The sequence below is a fragment of the Nyctibius grandis genome, chromosome 5 (genome assembly GCF_013368605.1).
Source record: "Nyctibius grandis isolate bNycGra1 chromosome 5, bNycGra1.pri, whole genome shotgun sequence".
Taxonomy (NCBI): Eukaryota; Metazoa; Chordata; class Aves; order Nyctibiiformes; family Nyctibiidae; genus Nyctibius; species Nyctibius grandis.
In genome coordinates, this window is record NC_090662.1 from 84,597,039 (window position 1) to 84,624,395 (window position 27,357).

Sequence of the window (27,357 nt, forward strand, 5' to 3'; positions counted from 1 at the left end):
AATATTTCAAATTTCTTTAACCTTTATATTGCATATACCCTGAAATCATGATTTGTGTAAACAGAGTATTTCATCCATCCTCACTTAAGTTCCCAAAGGGTGACGTATATACTTGTTGCAACATTTTGAATCCAAACTGATTAAAAGTTACTAGTTCAGATAAGGACATTATTTGTAAAGTTCCTGCCTTGGTTAAACCATTTTGTGTGTTCCACTCAAAGCTTAAAATACCCTGTACCATCTTACCTGAAAAGATGATTTAAAATGTCTTTTTGGACAAGTACTTCATTAAAAACAATTTTTCAATAGTCTTTGGGAAACCTTTTACCACCTTCCACCCAGCTGTATATTGAAGCCTTTTTATTTCTGACAAAGGTAGATTCCTTCACCACTTCACTGCTGGCCCTGTAAGTTGCTGACGGTCAATAAAATCAGTGAGACATTAAAACAATCCAGCTATCTTTGACTGCAAAGCAGGTGATTTTTTTTGCACATATTTGTCACCACAGAGAATAGGCAACAGCACTTACATAGACCTCAGTGCTGCCCCAGTTACACGCGTGCAGAAATGTATGCTCTGAACAATCCTACTGAGCAAGTCCCACCACATAAAGACAGTATGGGGATAGGTCTTACAGGATCAGGGCCTCATTAATGACTATGGCATAAAGTCACCACTGTGGTCAGGAGGTGCAGAACCGCTGGAGCTAGTGGTGGTGTACTAGGTATACAACTAGTCTCATGCATGACAACAGGCACACAGAATATTAATTGCATTGTTATTGTACTTTTTTGTTGGCCTGGTTTTGAGTTTCAAAACTGGAATTATACATAAATCAGTTAATTATCATTCCATGCTGATAAGGATATATTTAACATTATTTATGTAGTTTTGTGGTCTAACTGGAAAGCCTGCTGTAGTTCTCATGTAATTAAAAAGTAGCCACACGTTTCTTGTGTCCAAGCAACTATGTTTTATTTTTTTAACCTTTAACCCTAGTAGTGCTCTTCATCTTTTAATGCTACTTTCCTCTGGTCTTTCTCATGACACTGCTGATTAATTTTATTAACTCGCACTAACTATAATGTTGCTTCTCCTCAACACAAAGAAATTCAGCTGAAGCAATAGAGGAATTAATTTCCATCATGGGACTACAGGCACTTTCAGTAATTGTTTATGATCTATATAATTTCATGGAGGAAAATAACTGGAGAAATCAAAATGTCCTTGTTTGTTCATTTGTAAACACTAATACATCTTGAAATAGCAGTATGTGTTGTATGACAGAATGCATTCATGATGAACTTCACCTAAAGACCAAAGGTATCCACCAGAATCTTTTCATTAATTTAATTGCTCTTTGTTTCAAGCGTACTCTGAATATCTCAGATGCATCTAAGTTATTTTTCAGCATATTTTACAGTATGATCTGTCAGTGCTCAGACAAAAGGTAGAAGGTTTATACATCCTTTGGTTTATTAGTATCATGAAATTCATATGCCTCTAAATGTCCCAGAGATACAAAAACTGTACTAATCACATTCCCAGTTGACTGATTTTTGTATATATTCCTGATATATAAGCTCACTAGCTTAAACAATTCTTTACAAATATCATTAAATAGAATAAACATTCTGCCTTGTTGGTGAGCTGTTTGTGAAACCCTAATATTTTCAACCTGGCAGTTAATCGCTTATGTAACAGATAGCTGCTACCAAGCTTGTCAGATGTCAGTAACTGTTAGAAATGTGTGGCATTTAAGTCAGGCAATCTGTCGCCTTGACTGAATGAAAAGCCGTTCCTTCTAACTCTGCAAATTCAAAAGGCAGAAATGTTTTGCTGTAGTTAAATTGCCTTGCTACTGACAGCTAGTCCTAGCATTCAAGGACAACTAAAATAAGCCTAGAGGCATGAGGCAGAGGTCACTTTGGCCACTGTGGGACCGTTTCTGAGAAGAATGGGCATAGTATTGACGTTAGTCATATCTCAAAAGTTGTGCACTTTCTGTCACTGGGCAGGTGCTCAAAGCATGTGAACGTGCTGAAACAAACACAGCTGGATTTGTGCGAGATGTCATGCCAGCTCTCTGCTCTTCCCAGGGAACTCAAACACCGTAAGCACATCTAAGAGAACCTGCAACCTGGATCATAACATGTTGCTTATTTTTCTCCTCTGCGACTTGTCTAGAAAGAGCAAGTGTAGCTGTCTTAATGCAACCCTAGCAAAACCTTTCCACTTTCCATATTGTCCATGCTGTGCCTCCATCATTTAGCAATATTTACAATATGTGTGTAGAGATCTGTGATGCAACTGGGTCTGGAATGATGATAAACAGATGTTCACCAGCCTGTGGCTACTAGAACACTTTTAGGCAACAAGAAGTGCTGGCTCATTCTCAGATGATGCTAATGCAATTTTGATGACAGGGAATTTGGAGTGAAATGCTTTTCTTCAGTACAACAGTGCATTGAAATACAAGCAATAATGTCAGATTTCTTGAAATAAATTTTTTTTAAGAGAACATTAACTTTCAATCAATGTGCCCTTTAAGTGTTCTTTTGTTGGGACTCTCAGCCATTACATTCATTGACTCTGCAAGGGAACTTTGATTATAGCACTTTGGGGAAGAATATACAGTTTTGAACTCACAAAATGCAGTTGTTCTCCACTTAGTAAACTGTATGAAGGAAAACATTTGCAGTATCTTTGCTTTCACCACTTTCATACAAAAAATAACTACTCATTGTTTTAATTACTTTTAAAATTACTAAAAAATAGTGACTCCTTTTAAATCCAATTAAGCTTTTGCCATAAAAGCCTGAACCTGTCTTCTGAGAATAGTTATTCTTTCAGGTATGCAAATCAGTGTAAGAATGAAAGTCCAATTTTAAAACTGATGTTAAGTGGCCAAAAACACAAATTGGCACCTCATTACTTTTATTCTATATGGCATATAGTAAGAAAGAATCACGTCATCAAATTTTGGTTAAGTGTTTGAAAGGTAGGTGTCTAATCAAAGTTGGACATCTAGACTCCCCCTGGGATTGACAATGAAAGTAAATACCTCCAAAGTTTACATTGTCCTACCTGGTGAAGAACAGTCTGAATGAATTCCTGGGAATGTCTTTTCTTGAACAGCATGATAAATTCTTGATGCACAAACTTCTAAAATAAAAGATGAATCTCCTTCCTAATGTCTTCATGACAAGATCTACTTCTGAAGAGCATGTTCAGGTCCTCTCTGCATCTCTAGGAATTGAAATACTTTTGAAAGCTTTCTGTAAGGCAAATGAAATGTCTAGTTCTCGTTGTGAGGTTCAATTATTCCCCAAGCACTTTGAAGTTTCAGGTGCTTTTCAAAATTATGTCTGTGGGGCAGGTGTGTTCTTGGAATATTTCCGGCATTATTTGTTATGATTAGGTCTCTTCTAGAAGAAGTGAAACAGAACGTGGACTAATGGGGCAATTGGAAGAACTAGAGTTACTCATCTTTGAATGTTGTCACGTTGCTCTATGGCACATAGGTTTGTCTGCAGTGGAAGCTGTTACTTAAGGAAATTTTGTCATTCTCTGTAGCCAAGTCACATTAATTTCCTCCCAAACTAGTTTGTTAAAAAACTTAGAATCTAAGACAAGATGAAAACAATAAAAAAAACATACCAGAGGAATCAGAAAATAAACGCTCTGCTGTTTATTGTGGGTCTAAATGACTTCAGAAAGATGACTTAATTTGACTCTAAAATTCAAATGCCCACTGCGTAAGACTATATTGTTCCACAGGAAGTATGTTTTACCGCTGGATCAAGACACTTCTGTGTGCCGTAAAAAAATGTTTTAAATGATGTAAGCTTACAATAAACAGCATAAGGAAAAAGAAAGACCATTTTCTTTTCAGTGTATCTTAATTAACCCTGCCAAGGTTTCCCCAGTGTAACACTTTTTCTCTAATTTTTTGAGCTCTGTCTTAAAGTTCGTGTTAGTTTAGGAGGGGAAAAGGGGGAACATAAATGAAGCAGGAATACATTTGGGACACCCATAATGGAGCTATCAGTATAGACTATGTTTAATATAGATGATTATGTAGACAAAGGTATGATCTGCAGTTTGTATAAGCTCCTGAGGGGATTGTCACATTCTCTAGGTTTATTAAGTTTGATAAATCTCTTCTACCTCAAAAGGGCACAGAAGAATTGTCATTTAAACTACTTTCAAGGTGAAATAATACTAGGCTTTCCAACACTGTAGCTGAAGTAACATTTAAGATTCCTCTATTTATATCACACTGTCCTTAACACAAAATTTGCCAAGCCTACAGGAAAAACTGTTGAATGGATGGAGAGACCCTGCCAGGGTGAGAGCAACCAATTCAGTTCCTGTATTCTCCATGCTGCTTCTTTTTTCGTTGTGGCAATACTCCAAGGGAAAAGGGAGACTTGATGTTTTGCCTATCCCTTTCGGCTTCCTCATCCTCATCATATCTTTCATCCTCATCTTCATCTTCGTCTTCGCTATGGTGAGGGCTGGAATGCTGAGAGACAGAAGGTGATGGTGGCACTGATGAAGGCCTGGGGTACCTGAAACCTTCCGTCTGGCAGAGAGAGAAGCAAGTTGTATATATTATCACAGTGTTCCTCAATGGTTGTATACAGCAATTTACAAATTTAAGGCTATCAACACTTCAAAGGAAACCAATGGTGGGATGTAAGCTAGATCTGCTCTGCACTCTGAAATTATGCACTCTTTAACCCAGATTCCCTCAGTCCTTCTCCACCACTAAGTACATGCTTATATGGCAGTGATCTTTAGCCTGTGCCATAAACAATATGCTGCTCTTCCAGCACTGCTTTTTGCAAAATATGACTATCTTTATTGAGCCTTAAAACCACCAACACAACATGAAATCCTTCTGTATTCTGTAGTTGGAATATGCTTATTGAAATTCAGAATTCAATCTGAAGTTTTAAAACAGTTTTCTAGTTATAATGACAATATTTACAAAACCAGAACCAAGCAAGGGGTTTTGGCCTGAGGCTCCTTTCTCTTTCTTATTTAAAAAAATAAGCTGCTTTCTGGAGGTGTTTGGAGGTTTGGTTTCAAATAACATTGTTCTTACATTGGATCTGGGCAGCCTCCCTTCTCAAATTAGTGCTAATACACACTATGCAAGAACTGTTTGAAGGTGTGCCTTTAAACCGACTCATTGCAGCTCCAGCCACAGCCTCCTCCTCACATACCATGTTTAGATGAAGGCAATACTTTGCATCACTTTCCCTAGAACATCCTTTCCCAGCTCCCCTTCCATTTGGTTTGTGTAGAACATCTCCATGGTATTTATCAGAAGCAGAATTAGAAGCTGCCACTTTTCTAATAGGAATTTCAAGGGCCATTTCCTCAGTTGGTCTTAAGTGACTGCCCACTAGTCCCATCCAGGTCACTCTAAATCACCTGAAGAACTGTTCCTGTATTGCACCTGGTACGCCTAGTGGTTGCATCTGATACCATCACAACTCCTGGCTAGAGCCTGGGTCTATAACTTGCGGGTTTTTAACTATGAGTTCCTCTTCCCTTCAGTTAAAACAAAATTTGCTAACGCTTTGTAAAGTAGCTAAAATGCAGACGAACTCATCTCCAAAAGCAGATGTTACCTTTGGTGGAGCACTTGGTTCCATCTCAAATTTATCTGGGAATGTTCTGCTGAGGGCCAAGTGTCTGGCATGCATGTAATACTGTAACATAAAAGAGAAGCCTTTACAAGTCAAGGAAGTCTTGAGTAGATTTAAGCAGGAAAAAAAGGAACATAAAATGAGTATCTTCTAAAAGATGATGCTGAACAAAGGCTAAACATGTTTTCAGCTAAGGAGAATCTAACTGATATCGCTGCTTGTAATGAACACATTGCTGTGAAGTAGCCATTCATCTTAGATTCACACTGAAGTAGACTCTGGAAGAGAAGCTGAATAAGGTTTCTGTAAGACTAAGATGTACCAAGATGGAAATCAGCACTTGTCTCAGTCAGCATAGTTTTTATTGAGTGATAGGTATTCTTTATCCCTCAAGATATAACTGGCTCTTTTTTAACCAGGAAAATCTGCATCTTTAAGTGTGTGTGTGTGTATACAAATAAACTTTGGACTCATCCTTGCACAGGAAGCATGTGTAACAGTTGCAGAGAAGTAACATTTATGAGTTTACTGACACCTGGTATTTAAGAATTTGGCAAAAATATTTATGGATTCACTATATTCACGTCTCATCACATGCACAGAAAAAATAGCTTGTTGTGTCAGGGTCTTATGCTGTGTTGGGAACCATATAAACAGAAAGGTTCTCACACAGATATCAGAGCAGGACAAGGTCCAAAATAGTTACAAAACTGATATATGTGCAGCCACTTCTTTGCCTCTGTGAACTTGAGAATACTGCTTTGCTACTGTCTTCTTAGTAGGTGGTACTGCAGTGTTTTCTATGTCAAATTAAAAACACTATTTTGCCTCTAAGGCACAGAGGTAGTTTAGGAGGGTTGAGGAGCCCCAAGGCCCAAGAGCATTTTAGGAAAACAAGTACAATTTTTGAAAGAGTCCAGTTGACTTTGTAGCACAAATCCTAGTGTTGGATTGCCAGTGTTGTCAGAGACACAAGCTTTTTCCATTGTCTTTAGCACAAGGAGTACAAAGACCTCAGTGTGACTGGCTTCTGCTCTAACCTACTCAGTTAAGTCATGTCTCTCCTTACCACTGGAGAATGGAAGCATTACACTGAAGTGTAAAGGCAGGCTTTGCCTTTAGCACCAAGGTGCTTTTCAAAACAAGGATGTCTCTTTGCATTGTAGCTTGATGCTGAAGACTGCTAGTTAGACCTATGTGCCTGGAATTTCTAATACCTCTATTACATAGTTTCACACACCCTGCCTAGGTATTTCCAGTCTAACAGATCTGAGAGCCTCTCAGTTCGGTTTCTTTGGATGATCCTCTGGCGACGGGATTGCTGACAAAATCCATACAGGAACTGAGTCAGCTGGTTGCATGATTCATCAGGTGAGCGGAACCGCCTGTCAACTATGTAGATGCCTGAAGGACACAAAAAAGATGAAGATGAGAGGAACTGAATATGGGATCTGACCTCTTACATTTCCATTCTACCTTCTGTCACATAGTCTTACCAACATTACATGTATTATATGTTCTTTTTAATGTTAGAAGGCAGCTATAACTGGAACATTTGTTACTATTCTGATGGAATGAAAAGCTGCAGAAAAAGATGTATTTTTTATTTTAGTTTTCTTTACCGTTCAGGCTGAAAATCAGCAAATTATTCAAAACTCAGGGCTTTATTGTTGTTGTGTGTGTCGAAAAGGATTCAAGAGTTTCTGGATAAAGACATATCATTTTTATCTCCCATAATTTTTGAAATACAGGCTGCTTGAAAAAAAAATCTAGTGCTTTCCTAGTTTGCAGTAGAACTTAGAAGTGTGGATGGTCAGAATCAGCCTGTAGGAGAGAGGCTGTGTTTTCTGTAGAAATACAAGTGTTTCCATAGAGATAGCTAACTCACATACAGTAGTCGATATACAATTCTGGCAGACAGAGGGCCGAGGTAAACTTTACCTCTAAGTAGTTTGTTGAGATTGATACCCTATCCTTGCCACCTTCCTTACACCAAGGTGTTGGGAAGAAGAGTGTGCTAGACCTCAGCTGTCTTAATGGACAAGACAGACACACAACTACCTTAACTGAAGTACCTGGTGTCCCCTAGAAATGTACAGTAAGTTATGCCAAAGCTCACATCTATTTTTTGGCAGAGAAGAGCAAGTGACCTATGGTCTTGGTCTGTGACCTTTCTGAAGGCTCTCAAAGACTTGTCTACCCAGGCAGGCATAGCTATATTTTGCACCTGACTCTACCCCTGCCCCTAGGTCAGGGCATAGTTGGTACTAGTGCGGAGCTGTCACTGCCTGATTGTGCAGACAAGCCAAGATACTTAGAAAGAGGCCCTAGTTTGAGTTTCATTATTGTCTTGACACACCAGGAGTTGGCTACCCTCCTCCTTGCTGCACTCCAATCGTGAACCATTTCTAAACCTTTATGAGCAGATTCTTATTTGTATGAATTTTGTTCCTTTTATTTTCACAGGTTTATTTTTTAGTGCACATGATAATCTACTCATTGTTTGGTGGGTGCAAGTTTCACTGGCCTCAAAGTCCCAGCACATCCTTCTTGGACTATTCAAAGAGAAGCAGATTTTCACTGCTTCTTTTGAAGGGCTCACAGGGTTACACTGTAACCAGAGGCATTAAAGGGAAGTGCTGGGAGACTGCAGAGTAGGTATGAGGAGTGCTGAGTTTGAAAGGATAAAGCAGGCAAAAGGTTAAAGGGAGGCAAAAGAGAGAGAACCTGGAAAGGGTTTGGATAAATATGAAAGCTTGAATGCTTTCTTCGACATAACGAGATATTCAGAGCTCTGAATATATTCCCCCAACGAACTCCATTGCACTAGTGGAAGCACAAAATTGAGGAGTAACAGCATCGTTGCTGTGCTTTTTGCTTTCCTAACTCAGAGGCGGTATTTTGATATGGTGTTAAAAATTCTACCATAAGCCGCTGGGTCAGCAACATGTTCCCGCATGAAACAGCCGAATCCAGAAAGGTTTGTGGTTACACTGGGAATGCCCATCACAGTACATTCAGCTGCCGAAAGAAACAGACAAAAAGAGTTTCAGGGCAATATGCTTTGAATGGTTTCACCTGGAGAGAAAAAAGAAAAAGAAACAGGAAGACAGAAGGTCCCATAACACTAGAGCTGCTCTTAAAAGTCAAGTGAAAACTATTATGCTTTGTTGTGGGTTTGAAGAAAAAGAAAAAAAAAGAAAGAAAAAAGAAATTGTAAAGAGAAAATTTCACACTGTTTTTGTGCACATATATTTGTGTTTCCCAGCAGCTAAACTGAAAAGTTTCTGGGAGTACAGTGTTGAAACAGAGAACCCCAATATATGGTCTGGACTGTCTAATTGGATTTTAAATTGAAGCCTGTTGTACACATATGTTCATTAGTTGTTCACAACTATTTCAAAACCAAATCTCTTAAGTGGAGGAGCATGTTAAACTTTGCATTTTGATATTCATTGTTTGTGAACTGATCCCTATAGCAAGAAACAAAACCAACAAACCGCATCATTAACTCAGGACTGCATTCAAAGTAGATGTGGATCTAGTTTTATAAAATTAGAAAATGTATGCGTCTTTTGTAGTTCTTTCTGTCACCACTGTGAGTAAGGATAACTTTACTCAGGCTTAAAGAGTTTTTGCTGATGAGCTTAAGCCTAACCTAAGACAGCATGCAGATAAAGTAAATACTCTAGTCTTTGAAATGCTGAAAGCTATCTTCACAGCCTTCATTAATATGACAATAAAACTGCTGTCTATAAAATAGAGCTATAAATCTATCTTAAAAAAACACTTTTTGTTTGTGGGAGAATTAAATGGGTATCAACGAAGATAATTACTTTTGCATGAGTAATGGAAAGAGAAACTACCCTTTTAACTAGTGCAAATCACAGCTTTCCTCAAAACTGCTAAGTACCAGTCTAACTTTGTTCTCTCCAGGTTTACTTTAATGTTCACTTCAAAATCATCCCTGGCTGTCACACTTTCTTTATACCTTAGCTGATATTAGAACAGGAAGAGAAATTGCTGGAATGCAAGACAGTTGTCTTACTTGGAATTGAATAGCTCTCTTACTTGGACAGAAATAGATCTGGAGAGTGACTAAATTTGCAAAATTTCTATTCTGATTTGTAAGCATTGGCTTACAAATGCTTTTCAGAGGGGCACCCCAACTTTCAGATGTATATCAAGACTACAGAAGGTATTTTGGAGGACATAAAAACCCAGGCACCTAGGCTTTGATCTTCATACGTATTCAAGTTCATAGTTTGCACTGATTTCATCGCGTGTTAAGTGCCTTTTGTAAATCGGGGCCAATTTTTTAAAGTCAGAAACTTACATGCTCTCTGTATCTTTAGAAATTTCCATTTCATTCTGTGAGATTCTCTACTACTGCATGTATTTGTGGTAAATATCTTAAGATACGGTGTTACATAATTCTATCAAACTTAATTTTAATCTTGAATTAAATCACTGAAGTATGTTGGCTGGTAGCATCAGATTTCTTGCCCTACTTTTTTCAATATGTACATTCCTCTAAATCTTCTTTTAAAATCCTTGAATCAAGTTAAGAATTAAGTTTAAAAAATGATTTTTTGTTCTAAAGCCCCAGAAAATCAAAAGATTACATGTTAGTATGGGAAAGGGTCCAGCGCAGGGACAAATGTGAGTAGTTGTCAGTCAGTAGGTGCCATTTTATACCACCTGGCCCCCAAATTTTGCCAGCAATAAGACCTTTGCACTGCAGAGGAAACAGAGCCAAAAGAGTTTTTTCAGCACTCCAGAAGAAACTGGCTGCAAAGCTATTCTGCATCCACAGTATGGGTATTCACCTTTCCATTTTAGTTGAGTGTACAGATTGCCTACCTGGAGTGTAACCCCAGGGTTCATAGTATGATGGAAATACACCAAGGTGGCAGCCTCTAACAAACTCCTCATAGTCCAAGGGCAGTAATGGGCTTGTCGAAGAAAGAAACTCTGGATGTAGGATCACCTGGATATTCAAAACTTACATTAGAGGTGAAAGAAAACCATCATCAATACATTTTAATTATCAAGAAGTTTAAGCAATTCCTTCCCTCTGGTCTTTTCATAAGTATCTGGACAGCACCTGCTTTGCCCATCTGTAATCTAATTCACTTCCCACACTAAAATGTATCCTGCCTGTGTGCAGTCTTGTCCTGGAAATAGTACTGATAAATGAACCCTTTTTCTGGACAGGTCTTCAGCTTTATCCTTGTTGACCAAGGAAGACCATGTGCATTGAGAATTATGCCTAAGGCTGTGGCATTTAGCAATACTAAATTGGTTCTCTTGGTCTGTTGTACCAAGCCACAGAGTATTGGCATGTCTTGTTCCAGAGGAGGCCTCAGGAGCTTCACAGCATCCAACTGAAATATAGGCATGTTTACGGTACTCAGTGGATCTCTCAAGGACTGAGAGAATTTTGAAACCCGACATATTATAGTCCCATCATCATAATCCTGTGCCTAGGCTAACTAATCTTGCTGAAAGGCAAAGCTTATTGATTTAGGCTAATATCCCGCTTTCAGGACCCAAGCTAATTTATCTGCATGACTCTGCAGAGCTTGGGGTCACTGCCCCATATTCCACTGCTAAGTAAAGAAGTGCCTTGTGTATGCTGTCCAGTCAGCTTTGGGAGGAAGAAATGTGAGGGAAGGGTTTAACCTCTTCTGGGCTTTTTTCCCCACATAAACATACTGCAGCCATTATTCCATGTCAAGGATATGCTTTTATCCTTTCTTAATAATATAGTCATGCTACTCACTTGAGTAAATCAACACATGAATGTATTCAACCAGTAAATGGGCTGTAAACTCATTATGTAAGCTTATTTGATCCCAGTTAATCAAATAAGATTTTCCATTGGCATTGCTGAGGCTATTTTTCACATGCTAACTGTGTCTGCATGGATATGTCATATATCTCTCAAAATGACTTTCCATTTGAAGTTTACACAATTTTTGTCCATGACATTCAGCTCATTAAGTATTAAGCTTGTTTATGCAGCAGGTAATTTTCCACTGGTAATGACAGTTTTGTACAAACTTGACCTATATCTAGCCAATCAAGTCTGCCGAGAAGCAGGAAGATATGTCTGCAGTGTTATATGCTACGTGCTTTGTAAGGACTTCAAGCAGTTAGTTCTGAGGAATTTTTTATTACATTTATATACAGTGCATGCTTCCACCCTACTTTTGTTACGTCTAGTATATTATTACCATGTTATGCTCTCAGAGCTCATTGGAGACACATGCTCAGCAGAGAATGTGTTAAGCCAGGAAGAAGCAACTAGGAAGTTGAGGAAAATGTTTACTCAGTTATTGTCATGAGTTTAAAAGCCAAAACACTGTGAACAAGTGATATGTCATTGTCAGAGATACTATGGATCTGACTTTAAAAAGATGGTTTGGAAGAGGAAGAATTTGCGATTTTAGGTTCTACTTTGAATAGATAGATGATGAGATAGTCATAGTTAACAGAGAGAATGCCAGAGACTGCCAGACCAAAAAAGCTTTGGCAGACTTGTGAAAGCGGGAGCTGACCATTTCTGTGGACTGGCAAGATAGACGTGGAAGTAAGGAAAGGATTTATTGACATACATTTAGCTTCAACAGTTGACGTAAACACGAGCACAGCATGAACAGGAAGTATTTCTGCTCAGGATCAAAACCCTGGTTACCTTCTACAGCAAATGCTGAGTGTCAGGGTGCTGTTCTTAAGAGATGAACCAATACTCCAGAAATGTCTGTGCTCAAACTCTGGACCTCCAGTTTTAAGCAAATGAACCTATCACAGACTTCTACATTTGAGTGCAAACGACCTGTGGCACTTTCTGGATTTCAGGAGTAGTAGCTCCTCATTCAGTGCAGGAGGCAGCAATGAAAACAATTCCCTAACATCAGATTTCTAACTTGAAACTAACTTGGTTAAACAGCAGCTGAGGATATCTGTGAAGTGACTAGTTGTTATTCCTGGAAAGGGAGGAAGAGGGAAGAAGTACTCTATTAGTATAATACTGCCTATCAAGAATTTGACTGCACTCTCCCTGCTAATGACCCAGACTGAGATGTTTAAAGAAATTCCATTTTATATCTAAAATTAAAATGATAGAATGTACCTTTACTCTGTCTGTCCGGTTATTGAAAAGACCAATGCGTCGGATGGTATTGAGGATTGGATCATTGCCGTCATCAGTCATGTTGTGGGTGGTCACTGGAGGCAGACAGTGTCGCTAAAGAGAGAAAAGGCGATCCATAAGCCAGACAAAAGGGCTGGCAAAGAGTCCTGTTACCATTTTCTAAGGTTAGTAGAAGACAGTGGGAGATTTTGTCATTGATGTGGATAGGTTTTTACCCTTTCACTTTAAGGGAAGAAAGGAAAGTTACGATCATATAATGTTGTTTTCTATATAACTAAGGCCACAAATGAGACTATAAAATCTGTCACAGGACTTGTTTCATTTACCTCAAAATAAATGTATTTGTACTAACTTTTAGAAAGGCCTAACATTTAATTTTAAAAGTTTTTAGTCAATACATTATGTCTCCTTAAGAGACTGATTTTACGCATTTAATAAAAATGGAAGAACACAGGCTTCAGGAACAATGAAAAGTTCACACTTAGTGCAGAGAAAAGAATTAGGAATTTTGGTGTCCTGCATGTGACTAGGGGAATATCTATGAATTCCTCAAAAGAATTAGTTTGGGTCATACTCTCATTAAAAACAATCACAGCTGATCTTTAAATGTTACTGAGAGAAGTATATTTCCTGAAAACTTATCTTTCAATGCATGCATATCACTGTATGTCATACACAAGCCTTGTACATAGTCATGTTTATCATTTATACTAGGTGTTTGTGTAAATAACACATTTTCTGACCTGAGTTGAAAAGATGGCTCTTTTCATAATGGTTATATCATCTCGGTCAAGAATCTTGTTCAAGTCTGGAATTTCTCCTCTGCAGAGGCAACACAGAGCCTATTTTACCAAATGACTTATCAGTTGTATAAAGAAAATGAAGAAATGGCAAACAAGGTCTGATCTGAAGTCTGCTGATGTCAACATGAATCTATCCTTTGTTTTCATGGCCCTTCTATACTCCCTACATTTTGTTCTCTCATACACTTGCTGACTTTCCAATTACCTTCCAAAAAAGCTAAAGAATTATTTTTTTCTGTGTTTTAGACACACGTCATTTTTGCTGAAGTTCCAGTCATCTCATCTGTGCTTTGGGTCATTCACTTCCAACTGTCTTTTGAAAGGATATGACTATCCACGAATACATATTACTTTGTCTCTGGTAATTTTTTAAGCTGAGGAAGCTCATTTTTGACAGTGAGTAAGTCTTTGTGTTACTTAGACATCCCCCATGTCTCTTAAGACTCTTTCCACAATGGGGTGCTTGTACCTTTAAATTTTTTCTCTGACATTTGCCTATTGAACAAGTAACCTGTATATGGAACAGAGGGTCCCATATCCTTCTCCTATGCCCTTCCTATGGCTGTCAACATTTCTTACACAAAGAGTAGAAGCACCGAAACACCACAGGTAAGTCAGCTGAATATGTGGCTCTGCAAGGCAGAGCAGAGTAATATATACACTCACTTTAGCAGGGCGTTGTAGAGTTTCTTTCCAAACTTTTCTTTCACAGACTGTGCAGTGTCCCTAGGAAAATAAATAAATATATGTATAAATGAAATTGTGCTTTTGTGTATACTGATGAAATCAAGAATGCAGCAGCAGACAGAGGTCTGGTTCTCAAAGCGTTTTTATCCAGCCAGCAGCCATACTGATGGGTTTCAACACAACTGAGGATTTGACCTGCATCCAAAGATGAATGCACTGTGAAAGCCTGGAGCAGACCTCACTAGTGACTGCTTCTAATATTTTGCTCTGATCAGTAGACCACACTTTCATCTCAGCTATGAAAAAGAAAGCATATATATGACTTTATGTAGAGAAACTTCATCATTAGCATTGGACACTAATCAAGACTTAGAGGTCTCCAATTTAACTTGACCTACTAGAAAGATGTAAGATAAAAGAGTTAAACAAATAGGGATTTTAAAGCAAGCTTCTCACTTCACTTTCTGCCCTATTTCCTAACTCAAAGACTTTTGAAAAGAAGTGTTAGACTAAAAGGTAGTTTGACATAAACTAGTTTGCAAAACAAAAGACTTCCTGGAAAGCTCAGGCCATGTTTTAAGCTAATAATAAAGCCTGTGCCAGACAAATGTTATATTTTAGCTAAGAAAAAACTTCAGTGAACAACTCTTCTAAATGCAAAGAGCCATTTATATTATCATGCCCATAGTTGAAATAACGTGAAAGTACAGCTGGAAGTGCTGTTGTCAAAATAGAAAATGCACTCTCAGTTTGAGTAAAACACCCACTTCATGGAACTCTTCCTGCCTTTCTGATTTCTAAGAATTATACTTTGGGCTAAGACAAAACTTGTTAAGTGAAGTCCTAAACTTTACCAAGCTGAGAATCCACATACCTTCTAGTTGCTCTCTCCCAGCTCACATAGACACAATAGAGGATGAGTTAATATTGGATGAGTTATAAAGCAATTAAATGTCAAACCGAACTGATCCAAATCCCAGAAATCTGATCCCCTCATGACTATATTTTCATAGACTCATGCCATGAACAATATCCAAAACTTAACCCGGGTAGGATAGACCGCTTTTTCAGAAGCAGAGGAAACAAAGGACTTTATATCCCAGCCATCCATCGTCTATTCCTTTATAAGTGCCAACCTCTTCTTCTATTTATTTTCTGTGGCATCCTTAAAATCATCTAATACTATTATGTAATACTGATATCAGGTGGTTTTATCCAGGAGCTCCAGATTATGACCATGATAATGCTGCATATGATGATGCAGAGGGTCTTTTGCTTTTCACAGAGCACAGTGGGAAGAATAGTTGGAAACAGCATTTTTGTGCATGATTGCACATCTTTAGGTTTACCTTTACTGTTACTATTGTGCCTGGATTATTGAGTACCAGAGAAATAACTATGTAGTAGAGCTACAACAGGGAAAAACTTTTGCATATTTAATTTAATTTAAACTTTCCTAATATTCATCTATTATTTATTTAATATGTACCTCTTGTATTATGTTCAAACATTACATACTTTATATCAAAGACAAAGCAGAGGCCAAAAGCGCTTGTTGCAAGTTTGTTTCTCGCTGCACTCACATTATTTTCCTACAGTTCTTGTGTACAGAGTTCTCATTAAAAACTCTGGCTATGTTACCCTGCTTTAGCCATCTGCAGTCTAAGCTAGTTGTGCAGATTCTCCTCACATTCTCAGAGGGTGACAGTCCATTTCAGAGGATGATTCCTTTCACTCATCTTAGACACTTCCTGAAGCGGTATAGAATGAAATATCATTTGGAGCAAACCATCACTCTCCACTGGCAGTGAAGGCAGCTCAGATGCATTACTTTTAGGAAGCCAGAGTTGGACATATAGTTCCAACCTCTACATTTATGGTACCTGTTTCCAGAGTGATAACCAGGTAGAATGTTTCCTGCAAGTCCCAAGAAGTTGCTGTGTGATGACTCCAGAGATAATCTAGAGAGTAGATACATTTCTCATATCTGTCTTCTTTTCCAGATATGGCAAAAGCTAAATTATTTCAATGATCCTTGTTAAACTATTTCTGTCACTGTTTTTGTGCAGGTTTAGTATCCGTTAATCAAAGACTTCAACTTGATTGCTGATATCCAGAAACTGAGCCAGAGATCATCTGCTGGAGGCAGTTAATGAGATAACAAGAAAAATAGTATCCTTCTCTTACACAGTGCCTTTGATCTACAGATCTCTAAGTTGTTTAGATTTCTATAATTTTATAAATATAGAATTGGCATCAGAAAGAGGTTAAAACCAGTGAGACACAGGCATAAAAACAGAAGCTGGGTCTTGTGGGTTTCAATCCCTTAGCTTTAAGACCAGCTTCCTTACTTCTGCAGCAGAGTTTAACCGTTCTAGACACCTGGTAAGAGCCTGATAAGGTGCACATTTCCATTTCCCTGCTTAGAAAATTAATCTGCAAATAGATTAAGTGAAATGGCATTTTTCACTTTTTTAAACAAAATTCATCCTTGATAACCCACCACTGATTTTCTTTATGAATGTGAACCTTCAGTTTTGCCATGTGACTCAGTTTAGAAGTACCTCACAACATGTGTCTTTTCCTATGTAGAATCGCATATCAGTTAAAGTGAGGTGAAGGTTAAGCCTGCTCCTGCTTTGTTTTTTTGTTCAGGAAGCTGTAAAATGAAAACTGCTAAACTGAGAAGGGCTGTGGCAATTTTCCCTTTATAACTGTAAGTCTCACTGCTTGGGTATGGCCATTGCTTATTGTAGGCTATATAGAAAATTACATACAATTGTTATCAACTGTTATTCTGCTGGATTAAACAGTACAATTTTCATATTTCTAAATAAAAGAGGACATGTATTTAATTTCTTTTTCCCACTGGTGTCAGAGAAGCTCACTCTGATAAATTAGCAGGTGGTCCTTATTTTGTGGAAGCTCAATGGCATGTCCAAAGAAGTATTAGAAAGAGTTGGAAGACATCCAGAACACCGGATTTTCTAGAACCTGTTACTTTGTCACTGCAAAACAAGTACTATTTGCTAACTTGTTACAAAGAATGGCAAGGCAAGTTTACTAAAAATAACCTAGGACAAAAAAAAAGAGAAATATTTGCCCTTATTTATCATTGCTACCTCTTTCATCTCCACAAATACATTCCAGTTACCCACAATCCTTGATTTTAGCAGAGAAAAAAAGAGCATTATTCTTGATCAGAAACTTTTGCGTGTCTCCTCAATTCACTGTACAACCCATCAGTGAGAATGGCAATTACCAGAGCTGCTTCCGGACTGCTTGTCCTTTCAGGCTTTCCACATTGAAATTGTTTGTCTTTGCTGGCATGATGAAGAACACAACAACTGTAACATCAGTCTTATGAACCTACATGGACACGAGATGGAGAGAAAAAAAAAATCTCACTACAAGGTATCACAGCCAAATTTAACAGTACAAATTAGTCACAGGAAAAGCCAATGCCCTTTGATTGGTTGTCCAGGAGGGCTCTGATCTTACACCTCTCCCTTTAGCTATGAAGTTTTTGTCAAGTCAGAGATACAGCTGAGGATAGATACAGGTAAACAGATGTCACCCAATTCCAATTCGGGAAACAGAGATCTTCCTGACTTCTCATGGTTTAGAGGCCATGGCTTAGAATGTGAACATAAACTGCAAAAAATAAAACTCCTACACACATTTTTCTCACCTGACACAAACTCTGTTGGCTCAAAGGAATCAGCAGTTAGTTTACTAGCTGGGGTGTGCCCAGGCATGGAGTGAGGGATTCCCTACACCAGCAAGCAGAACTACCTTCTATAGTAATAGTGTCCCAGAGGTATGGGCAGAAAGAGGCATGACAGCAACTACTGTCTACCCGAACCCCTGGCAAAGAACCTGCCAAACACACAAAAAGCTGCAAGTAACTTCTTGCTCATCTCTCACATCCAGCTGCTGCAAAGGCAAAAAGCATTTGCTGTAAAATCTGACCCTTTACTTGTAGATAGTTTTACTTGTTGCTTTCTCCTGTGTACTAAGATTCAGAATACTGGGTCCCTGAGGGATTCCTCACATGGAGCAGAACGAGGTTGTACTCCTGTCAGCAACTATTTAAAGAAAAGCTAAGGGTGAACTCTTCTCAGAGCTGTAAAAATTAAATTCTTTTGTATTGCCTCTGTTCTAAACTTTAGACACACAAACATGCTATTAGCATGCCTTCTCTCAGATTGAGGTATAGGGAAATGTATAGTATAAAATAACCTAAGGGAGTCTATTATTTTACGGTTCTTCCCTTCCTTCTCTTCAAGCCAGGTTCAAAGACCATCATGCTATGATCTCAGTGTGTATTAACAATCTGTCCCAACATTCATATTTTATTTCCAAAACGTTAGTAAGGTTTTCAAGTAGCAAAGGAAAAGGACTCTATAAAATAAAATAATTCCATCCCATGCTATGTATTTTTTTAGGTTCAGGCACACCACTGGGACTTGTTTAAGAAGCACCACCATTTCCCAGATTCACAAGTAGTACAAGTATTCTGCTGTTCCGAATAGAATTACCTCTTGAAATAAATACAGAGCAAGTGTTCTTTGAACAGCAATGCAACAAAGCCAGGCTCAGCTTATGGGAGAAGCAAGTCCCAGTACACTGTTCTAAAGAGCTTTGGAAAACTAGCCTCAGCTTCCTTTGACTTTCCATCAGCCTAGCTTGTCACTGATGTCATATAAATCATTGGATACAATAAGTGATTGCTGCAATCATTGCTGAAGCAATTCTTTCCCTCTTACCTCTAAGACCTTCCACATCATCACCATTTATAGTTAATAGCTACATAAATGCCATTAACAGGCAGCTGATGTTGCATAGCATTGCCAAACAACAAAAGTCAGTTGTTTGGCAAAGTTGTAGAAGACATACTTAAGTTACATGAGGTGACCTGTTGTGTGAGTGAATGGGTTAAGTATTTCCAGAAAGTCCACAGGCTCTAATGGTGTATTAATAGAAGGTGGCAGCAGAACAAGTGTACTTAGGGCTTTGAAAATTAATTTTTTTTCAGCCCTGCTGACAATATAGTATAAAGATTTTTATCAAGATTTTCCATATCATTTAAATGATAAGAGTACAAAAGAGAGAGCCTGGGACAACAGCCAATTGATCCTTGCTAGATGACTGAAAACTGATTAGCTTTTTTTTTTTATTTTTTATTTTAAATGTGTCAGTCTTTGGGACACATATGGAGACATTTTCAATGACCTCATTTGTAGGTGGTAAGTGCTCTGCTCTTTGACCATTACAAGGCCTAGGTCTTATCTTCATTAAAGTACTCCATAAAGGCATTTAGAACATTGCACTCATTTTTTACCTGAGGAAACAGAAGCATGGAGAAGTGAATGGCTTCCCCATGTGTATTCATCAGGCCACTGCCACACTGTGAATTTTAATGCAAGATTCCCATCCAGTGTGATAATAATACTCAAAGATTTAAAAGATCATGGTCAGGTCCTAATGAATTAAGCAGTTTGCTTAAAAAGATATTTTAAAATCACATCATTAAAGGATTATCTTTATTTGCCTTCTAATACGTAAACCTTCAGAGTAAATTCTTAAATCATATTTTTAGTATTTTTCTCTAAAAATAAGGGAGATAACCATGGATTAACTTCTTGAACTATGTAATCAATTATTTTTCAGCAGCCTAAGATCACTATATACTCTTATGATTCAAGGAGAGAGCTTTATGAAAACTCTGAATATCCCATAATTATTTTCCTATAAACGAGAGTATGGCATGGAAATTCTTGCAGGTGACTTCCATAGTATGGTAAATTTCAGCATAAACTCTATGTTATCTACATTTACAGAAGCTTTCTTACCCTCAGCAAAAAGTTTAATCTTGATAAGGCTTCTAGAAACATATCAGCTCCTTTGTTGGAAAACTCGTATCTCCCAGCAATGAAGAAAAATAAGGTCTTCTCAAGACTGAAGTCAAGGTGGCTGAAACCAAGGAAACAGACAAGCACAAAGTACTTCTAAGATATAATCAAACAAAACACACAATAGCTTTCTATTCTGGAGGAATTTATTATCCCAAGAAAATAATGAAAGTGAGGTTTTTCTGGTGTTCTTCAAATTAAGATGACTATCTTAATCTGATATACTGCACCTTGGATAAATAATGAAAAAATCAAGACCTCTGCCTGACCCCACAATCTGTTAAGCAGAGTTAGAACTGGTGTCTAAAATTCCTTTAGCCTGATTGAGAAATTCCAGACAGGTATTTGAATAAGTTGATAACATTTCACCTCCTCTGTGAAGTACTTGTTAGTCTTCCTGCTTTGGTTCTTGCTTTAAATAGTGTTGGACAACCACTGCTAATTTTTGAAAAGTAAAAGCATACCCATAGAAATGACCTCGAATGAACTCCTGGATCCTAGCCTTGTACATGGAATGCAAATTCTGAAACTCATGCATTGCTGAAAATTTCTTAATGTTCAAGCCATTTGGGGTGACAACATCTGGAAAAGCAGAGAAAAGGCAGAGGTAGACATCTTCAGAGTCAGAGAAATCTTTAAGGAAAGAACCAATGTGTCTTTCAGTTGTCAGTATGTGAACAGGTTATATACTCTTATTACTCATGCATAGACAACAGCACTGTCTTAACACAATGGTCTCCATCAGCTTACTCTACAAAGCTATTGCATATGGCACTCAACTGTCTTTAGCATTGAAGTGGCTTTGTACCATTTTTACCTGTACTCAACATTAGCATAGACCCTGCTGAACAGTGAGGTCTCCCCATGCCCTTTGTCCTGTCAAGACTTAAGTAATGTCTCCAGACAGCCATATTTTTTTTGTGCAATATGCCCTTTACCTCTTTATTCTTGATATCACTGCTGCCTGCTTTATCACTATAGATTGAAAGCTCTTGAAAGCCGAAAGTGTGCTGTGCTATGGACTTGTTTACTGCATGGCACAAGAGACGTCTGTTCTGTCAAGACTGCTGAGGATTTACCAGAAAAGGAGGAATATAAGAAACCTTTTTTAAAATACCATCTTTCAGTAATCTGTTGGATCTCTCCTAAAAAAAGCCACAGAACAGTATGTTTTACACTTTTATGTCTGCTCTCTTCAAAGATTCCAAAGCATCTTACAATTAAAATTTGTTAATTTCCAGTGTCTTCTAAGACAGAGTTATAGGATATACATAGAGTTATAAGGATAGACATAGCTTGTTCCAACAAACACTGAAATTCAGTCACTCCTCACCTTTCTGGTACAGCAGAGCAGCTATTTAAAGGCTTGCCCTAAATCTAGTTGAAGTAAATGAAAAGAATGCCATTTTCTTTTGATTTGGCTTATGAAAGCCACGTATGGAAATGAAAGGGGAGGCCAGTTCCTCAGCAGATGTATTTCATAGTAACACAATTGACTTCCGTAAACTTATACTAATTTATGATACTAGAGATTCTTCAAATAAAAGAATCTTCAAAGAAGCAAGAAGTGCTAATTATTAGAGGATACACCGGTGACGATTTCATACTTGTTCTCCTGACAAGTGTCATCAGGTGTCTAGTAACCACAACCATTAACTCAGTAATTTAAAAAGTTTTATCCATCATCCAAAGGACCTTTAGTAAGATACTCCCTACTGCATACCATTCATGCAAACAAAATGGCTTCTCCTTTGATGTCAGTGCACATGGTTAACTCCCTCCCATACATCAGGGTTACCAATTGGAGTACAGTCTCTTGCTTGCCACTGCTAAAGGACTCGAACATTACTTCTATTGTGGTGTTGGAGCGAGTCCAGAGGAGGGCGACCAAGCTGGTGAAGGGTCTGGAGGGTCTGTCATACGAGGAATGGCTGAGGGAGCTGGGGTTGTTTAGCCTGGAGAAGAGGAGGCTCAGAGGTGACCTTATTGCAGTCTACAACTACCTGAAGGGAGGTTGTAGTGAAGTGGGAGTTGGCCTCTTCTCCCGGGCAACTAGCGATAGGACAAGAGGACACAGCCTCAAGCTTCACCAGGGGAGGTTCAGGTTGGACATTAGGAAGAATTTCTTTACAGAAAGGGTTATTAGACATTGGAATGGGCTGCCCAGGGAGGTGGTGGAGTCACCATCTCTGGATGTGTTTAAGAAAAGACTGGACATGGCGGTCTAGTTGACAGGGTGGTGTAAGGGCAACGGTTGGACTCGATGATCCCTGAGGTCTCTTCCAACCTGGTTGATTCTGTGATTCTGTCTTTCAGTCAAGGATGCCTGACATTCAGGGTTTCCCATTCCTTCCCCTAAAAGTAGAGGTTTGTATGTCTAGCATTAAGCAACTGACCTAATACAAAACTGTCTCTTATTTCCAAAGAGACTTAGGGAGACATTTTTAAAGCATCTATGGCTCCTTTGGTTGATTACATATCAAGATGATCTTAAAATAAGTACAATCAGTTCTCCATATGCTACCCAGTATACTTGCTTGACATTTTTCATGCAAATGCCACGCCCATTTTTAATGACTTCCTTGAAATTTACAATCTGCTTTAGCAGTATATGTATTTGCCTGCCAGGTAAGTGATCTCTGATTACTCTTTATCTTGTAAAGTGTTTTGAGACTCTTTAGGTTAAAAATACCATGTAATACCAAAAATTTCGATAGATCTGTCTTGAAATACCACATTTCAAACTGAAGACCAGCCTTTACCAAGAAATCTTTACTTGTTAGGTACTTGGGGTTTGGTTCTCAGTGACAAGAAAGGAGAGTCTTGGTGGGCCTGACAAGAAAACTTGTGTTCTTATCTTCTGCTGCCTAGCACTAGGAGCTGCTCTGAACAAAGCCCTGCGTGGCCTCATATGAGTGTGGGGGTGTCAACGGAGCACAAACACCCTCCGTTTCTCTTTGTCTTTACCAACAACATATAGTCTCCTTCCTCTGACCTGCTTCTTGTTCAGCATGGAAGATCTAGCTCATGCAAGACATAGCTTTGAGACTGCAACCACTTCAAGCTCTTCCCAATAAAGTAAGAATCCTTGACTGAGTATTTCTGTCCAGTTTCCATCCACTCTCTTGCATTTATTTATCAGGGAGTTTTGGACACTCTCACCAATCATCAGCAGTCTGTATTATTTTTAGTTAACAACTTTGTTACAAAGTTTACATCTCAATGAATTCAAATGCAAATAAAAGTTAACTGTGCCAATTCTGCATCCCCCTTCTAAAAGTTTATTTTTAAAGTGGATCAAGAAGTGTACAAATTCTTTCAGTATTCATATTCCTTTGCAGAATTCAAGCTTAATGATCTCCTGAAGGATTGCTGACCTTTCTGAACAGCCAATGTCTATGTTGATTTCACAAGTTCAGAGAGAATAAATAGTATGAGAATAGACTCCTACACAGTTTATTTGTGGTCTAGGAGTCAAATAAACTATTAAAGTACTTATTCCCATCAGAACATATTTTGCATTTATAATTGTCTCCTAGAATTTGGGGTACCAATTCCTATTGAATGTCTTTGTACCTCTGTCAACATGAAGCATGATATGTGTCAACAATATTTTAACCCAAATATTAAATATATTTACTTGGTTTCCTCCAACTTGCAAGAATAATAAAAAAATGTTCAGGCCTGTGAATCTCTGTAAATGGATTCTCTTCAGCTTCAATGGATGTTCTATGTGTGAGTAGTCTGCAGATTTTCTCTCCCAAATTAAACTGGATTCAGACCCATTTCAGCCTCCTAAAATCCCAAAACATAAACTATGATTTTCAAGAGTAGCTGTTGTGGGGAGAAGCCTCATGCCAATATAAAACAGCTTCAAAAAGGTCAAGTGCTCTGCACTTGGTAAAAAACAAGACCTTACAGAAATATCCCAGATAGGATGACTGAACACTTTAAATTACTTTTAAGATACGACTGTCATGTTCAAAATAAAAAGGAAAAATCTCCTAAGTTCATCATCCTATTGATAGTTAGTCAGGAATGAGACAAAGGATCCAATGGACAACTTCTCTTTTATCTCGATGCATAAACCACGATGTGGCTTGAAGCATTGAAGTTAACAGGGATAACAGTCCCAAACTATAATTAGCACTGCAATTCACCTAAAAAAAAAATCTACAAAGAATAAGCAAACCAAAACACTCCAAAGTCATTTGAGCATTGCTATACTTAAAACAACCAAGATGTGAACACATCTGCTAAATAGTCTCGAAATTATTTTGCAGTTTCTCCCCATGATGCTTACCTGCAGGTGGAGTATTGTGGCTTGTCCTTATAAAGCACTGTGCTGATTTAAAGAGAGCTTTAATGACACATCAAACTGGGATCATGACTTTATTCAAACTCCATGCATGGACTATGACAAGGTTTGTTGGTAAGTTCTGTATTTTGTTAGACTAATACAAAGGGGAAAATCAGACAAACTGTTGCGCACATTTCTCGACTATTTTTTCAAAACATCCTGCCTCATCTATTAGAAAATATTATATCCATGAAACTTATCATGAGGTCCTAAGATCATGATGGCCACAACCACACTGCTGCTCCTAGCTGTAAGAGATACAGGGAAATTAACTGTATTGTTTTACGGTTTGTTTTTTGCCTTCTCATCTCTTTCAATATTAAGTAAAGAAAAACAGCATTAGCATTGGAAAGCAAAACTCATCTAATATTCTGTTTTGCACATGAAACTTTTTGCTACATTTCTAAAAGAATATATCACTCACCTCTAGCAAAGCAACAAACCTCACACTGTAAAAGCTCGTTAAATGTATTACAAAGGTTCCAGCTTCTCCTTTCATCAGTTGACCTGAATATATTACCATCACTGGAAACCCTGCTATAGACAGAACTCCTGAAGCTGAGACGTCCTTGCAAAGAAAGCCTAACATCCATGGAGTTAAACTTATGCTCTCCTGAAATGGTACTGAAAGCCGTTATTAAATGGTGCTGAACTTGATTGCTTCTGAATTACATATGCTACTAGAACGTGTTTCAAGTTATATTATCTGCACTTTTCTTTTGAAAATTGGTTATTCTCTGTAGTGTAGCCAGACATACCTATGCATGTGTCCTTGATCTTCATGTTTGTAGACTTGTCTCTATTATTTTCATTCAATCTGAGGAAATACAGGTACTCAAAGGAAATATAGTAAGAACAATTCAGGTCTTACCAGGATTTCTTTTAAGCATATGTTCTGCTTCTATAGCTGTTATCTGTGAGACTGTGGTGAACACATGGGCACAATGTACAGATGCCCGTTCCATACAGTACCGATGGTAAATCTGTCTCTCTCCTGCTTCCTTGTCAATGTCAAACTGTTAAATAATAAAACAAACAAAAAAGACATCTGTGTGATATACTCATCAGACTTATTACCATAAAGAAGGTCTCTCATGTTAAGCTTGATTTCCCCAGGGAACAAGAATCATGTGATCATGTTGTTGGTTTGTCTTTCTGTTTTTTGAACCATTTTATCAACTTTAAGTTTGAAGGAGCAAGAGAGGTCTCAGTTCCTGCATGTTTGTGAAAAAAAAATGGCAGCTCTGCAATGGACGGAGACGTAGATTAATGATCCCATGAAAGGTAAGGACCTGTACTACTTGGCAATATGTCATGCTGCATCTTACCTGGGCTTGCTGGAAAACTTAGGAGAGCAGGGAAGTTGCTGGTAACTGGAGGTATAGGGGAGAGAAGAAAAAAAAGGAATGGGGATGAGGAGAGAACCTGGGGACTGGGTAGAATGGTGGGAATCATGGGTAGGAAAGAGAGAAATGGAATTGTGGTAGAGAGGTAGGATGTAAGAACTCAGTCACAAATCTCAAGGGAACAAAGAAAATAGAAAATGAGATATTTTCTGATACTCAGAGATGTTCTTCCTCCAACTTCACCACTATTATTTGCTGCTCCTTTTACTTCAATTTGAACTCTATTAATTTCTAGAGGCAGGTGTAAGTTAAACTGATAGATAAGACCAAACTATTTCTAAACCACCTTTAAATCTTGCAGCTACCCCTTTTTTTACTGAGCTTATGTTATCCTGATGGGAAGAAAATGTACAATACCTATTGAGCCCACGCTTGAAGGTTCGAATGTTCACTAATGATGCCCACTGAAAAATCACTACAATGTAGTCTAAAAAAGAATAATGCTAATGGGGTGTCAATGATTACAATTAAATTACAATCCTCTTAGTCTTACACGATGTTTCACTTCTGGAAACAGAATTGTTGACCTCCTAAGGTCAACAGCATGGGCACCAAATAGACTGTGTGAGTTACATGAGAGTGACAATGACTCTCAATGAGCTCTGTCATTATCACCACCTAATGCTAGGTGCACTGTCTGATTTTGATTGCATTTGACTCTGTAACTTCATTGACCATAACAGATTTAACCATTATTGTAGGCTGGGCAGACAGCACTTGCTATAGTTAGGACTATCTGATCTTTGCCACGGCTAGTTGCTTTTAGTACTTCAGAACTCAGCCAGAAGTAAAGCTATTTAGACCATGACTTTTCATGCTGAGTACACGCTTAAGGTTCATACAGAACATATTTTAAGAAATTTCAGCAAATGTGAACCATTTCAGGGAACAAGATTTAAGAAAATAATTTTTTTTTTTTCTTAGGTATAGATATTAGATATAGATCTTAGATGTAGACGCAGATGTAGATAAAGATATCTTACAACTCTTTTGCTAAAAATCTTAACTGCTTTTGTCCACTGAGCTCTCTAATTTTGCAGTGGTGCTACACTGCTGGTGGCAAAGTGGCTTCTGCTATATCAGTTGAAAATGCCACCTTAATGTGACGAAAAAAGGAGTCTTGAAAAATTTCAGCTGAAAAGTTCTAGAAAAACTAGGGTATTGACGAACCTGTATGTCAAGAGTTTCTAAGCTTGACAAAGAGATTTTTAGAAAAGCTAGGAAATATGCTTTACCACCTAATATGCTATACATTATGATACCATTTTTCAGTTGTGTCATCATATATCGTATTTTCTGCATTCACCATGAGAATTTTGGTGTATGAAATACAGCCATGTCACAAAATAAGGTCTTTTCTCTA

General features: G+C 38.0%; 1 protein-coding gene across 2 annotated transcripts in view; it reads right to left on the minus strand.

Annotated features, from left to right (window-relative positions):
* Positions 1-4,367: 4,367 nt before the first annotated feature.
* Positions 4,368-27,357, minus strand: part of GYS2 (glycogen synthase 2) — a 44,522-nt gene continuing 21,532 nt past the window's right edge. For both annotated transcript variants that reach the window (XM_068401613.1, XM_068401612.1), the window contains exons 5-16: positions 25,460-25,604; positions 20,693-20,810; positions 20,169-20,289; positions 17,576-17,682; positions 14,293-14,352; positions 13,567-13,645; positions 12,803-12,916; positions 10,528-10,654; positions 8,590-8,685; positions 6,905-7,068; positions 5,647-5,727; positions 4,368-4,589 (exon numbers count right to left, since the gene is read on the minus strand). In XM_068401613.1, coding sequence (XP_068257714.1) covers positions 4,368-4,589; positions 5,647-5,727; positions 6,905-7,068; positions 8,590-8,685; positions 10,528-10,654; positions 12,803-12,916; positions 13,567-13,645; positions 14,293-14,352; positions 17,576-17,682; positions 20,169-20,289; positions 20,693-20,810; positions 25,460-25,604 — 1,434 coding nt within the window. The remainder of the gene's footprint in view (positions 4,590-5,646; positions 5,728-6,904; positions 7,069-8,589; positions 8,686-10,527; positions 10,655-12,802; positions 12,917-13,566; positions 13,646-14,292; positions 14,353-17,575; positions 17,683-20,168; positions 20,290-20,692; positions 20,811-25,459; positions 25,605-27,357) is intronic.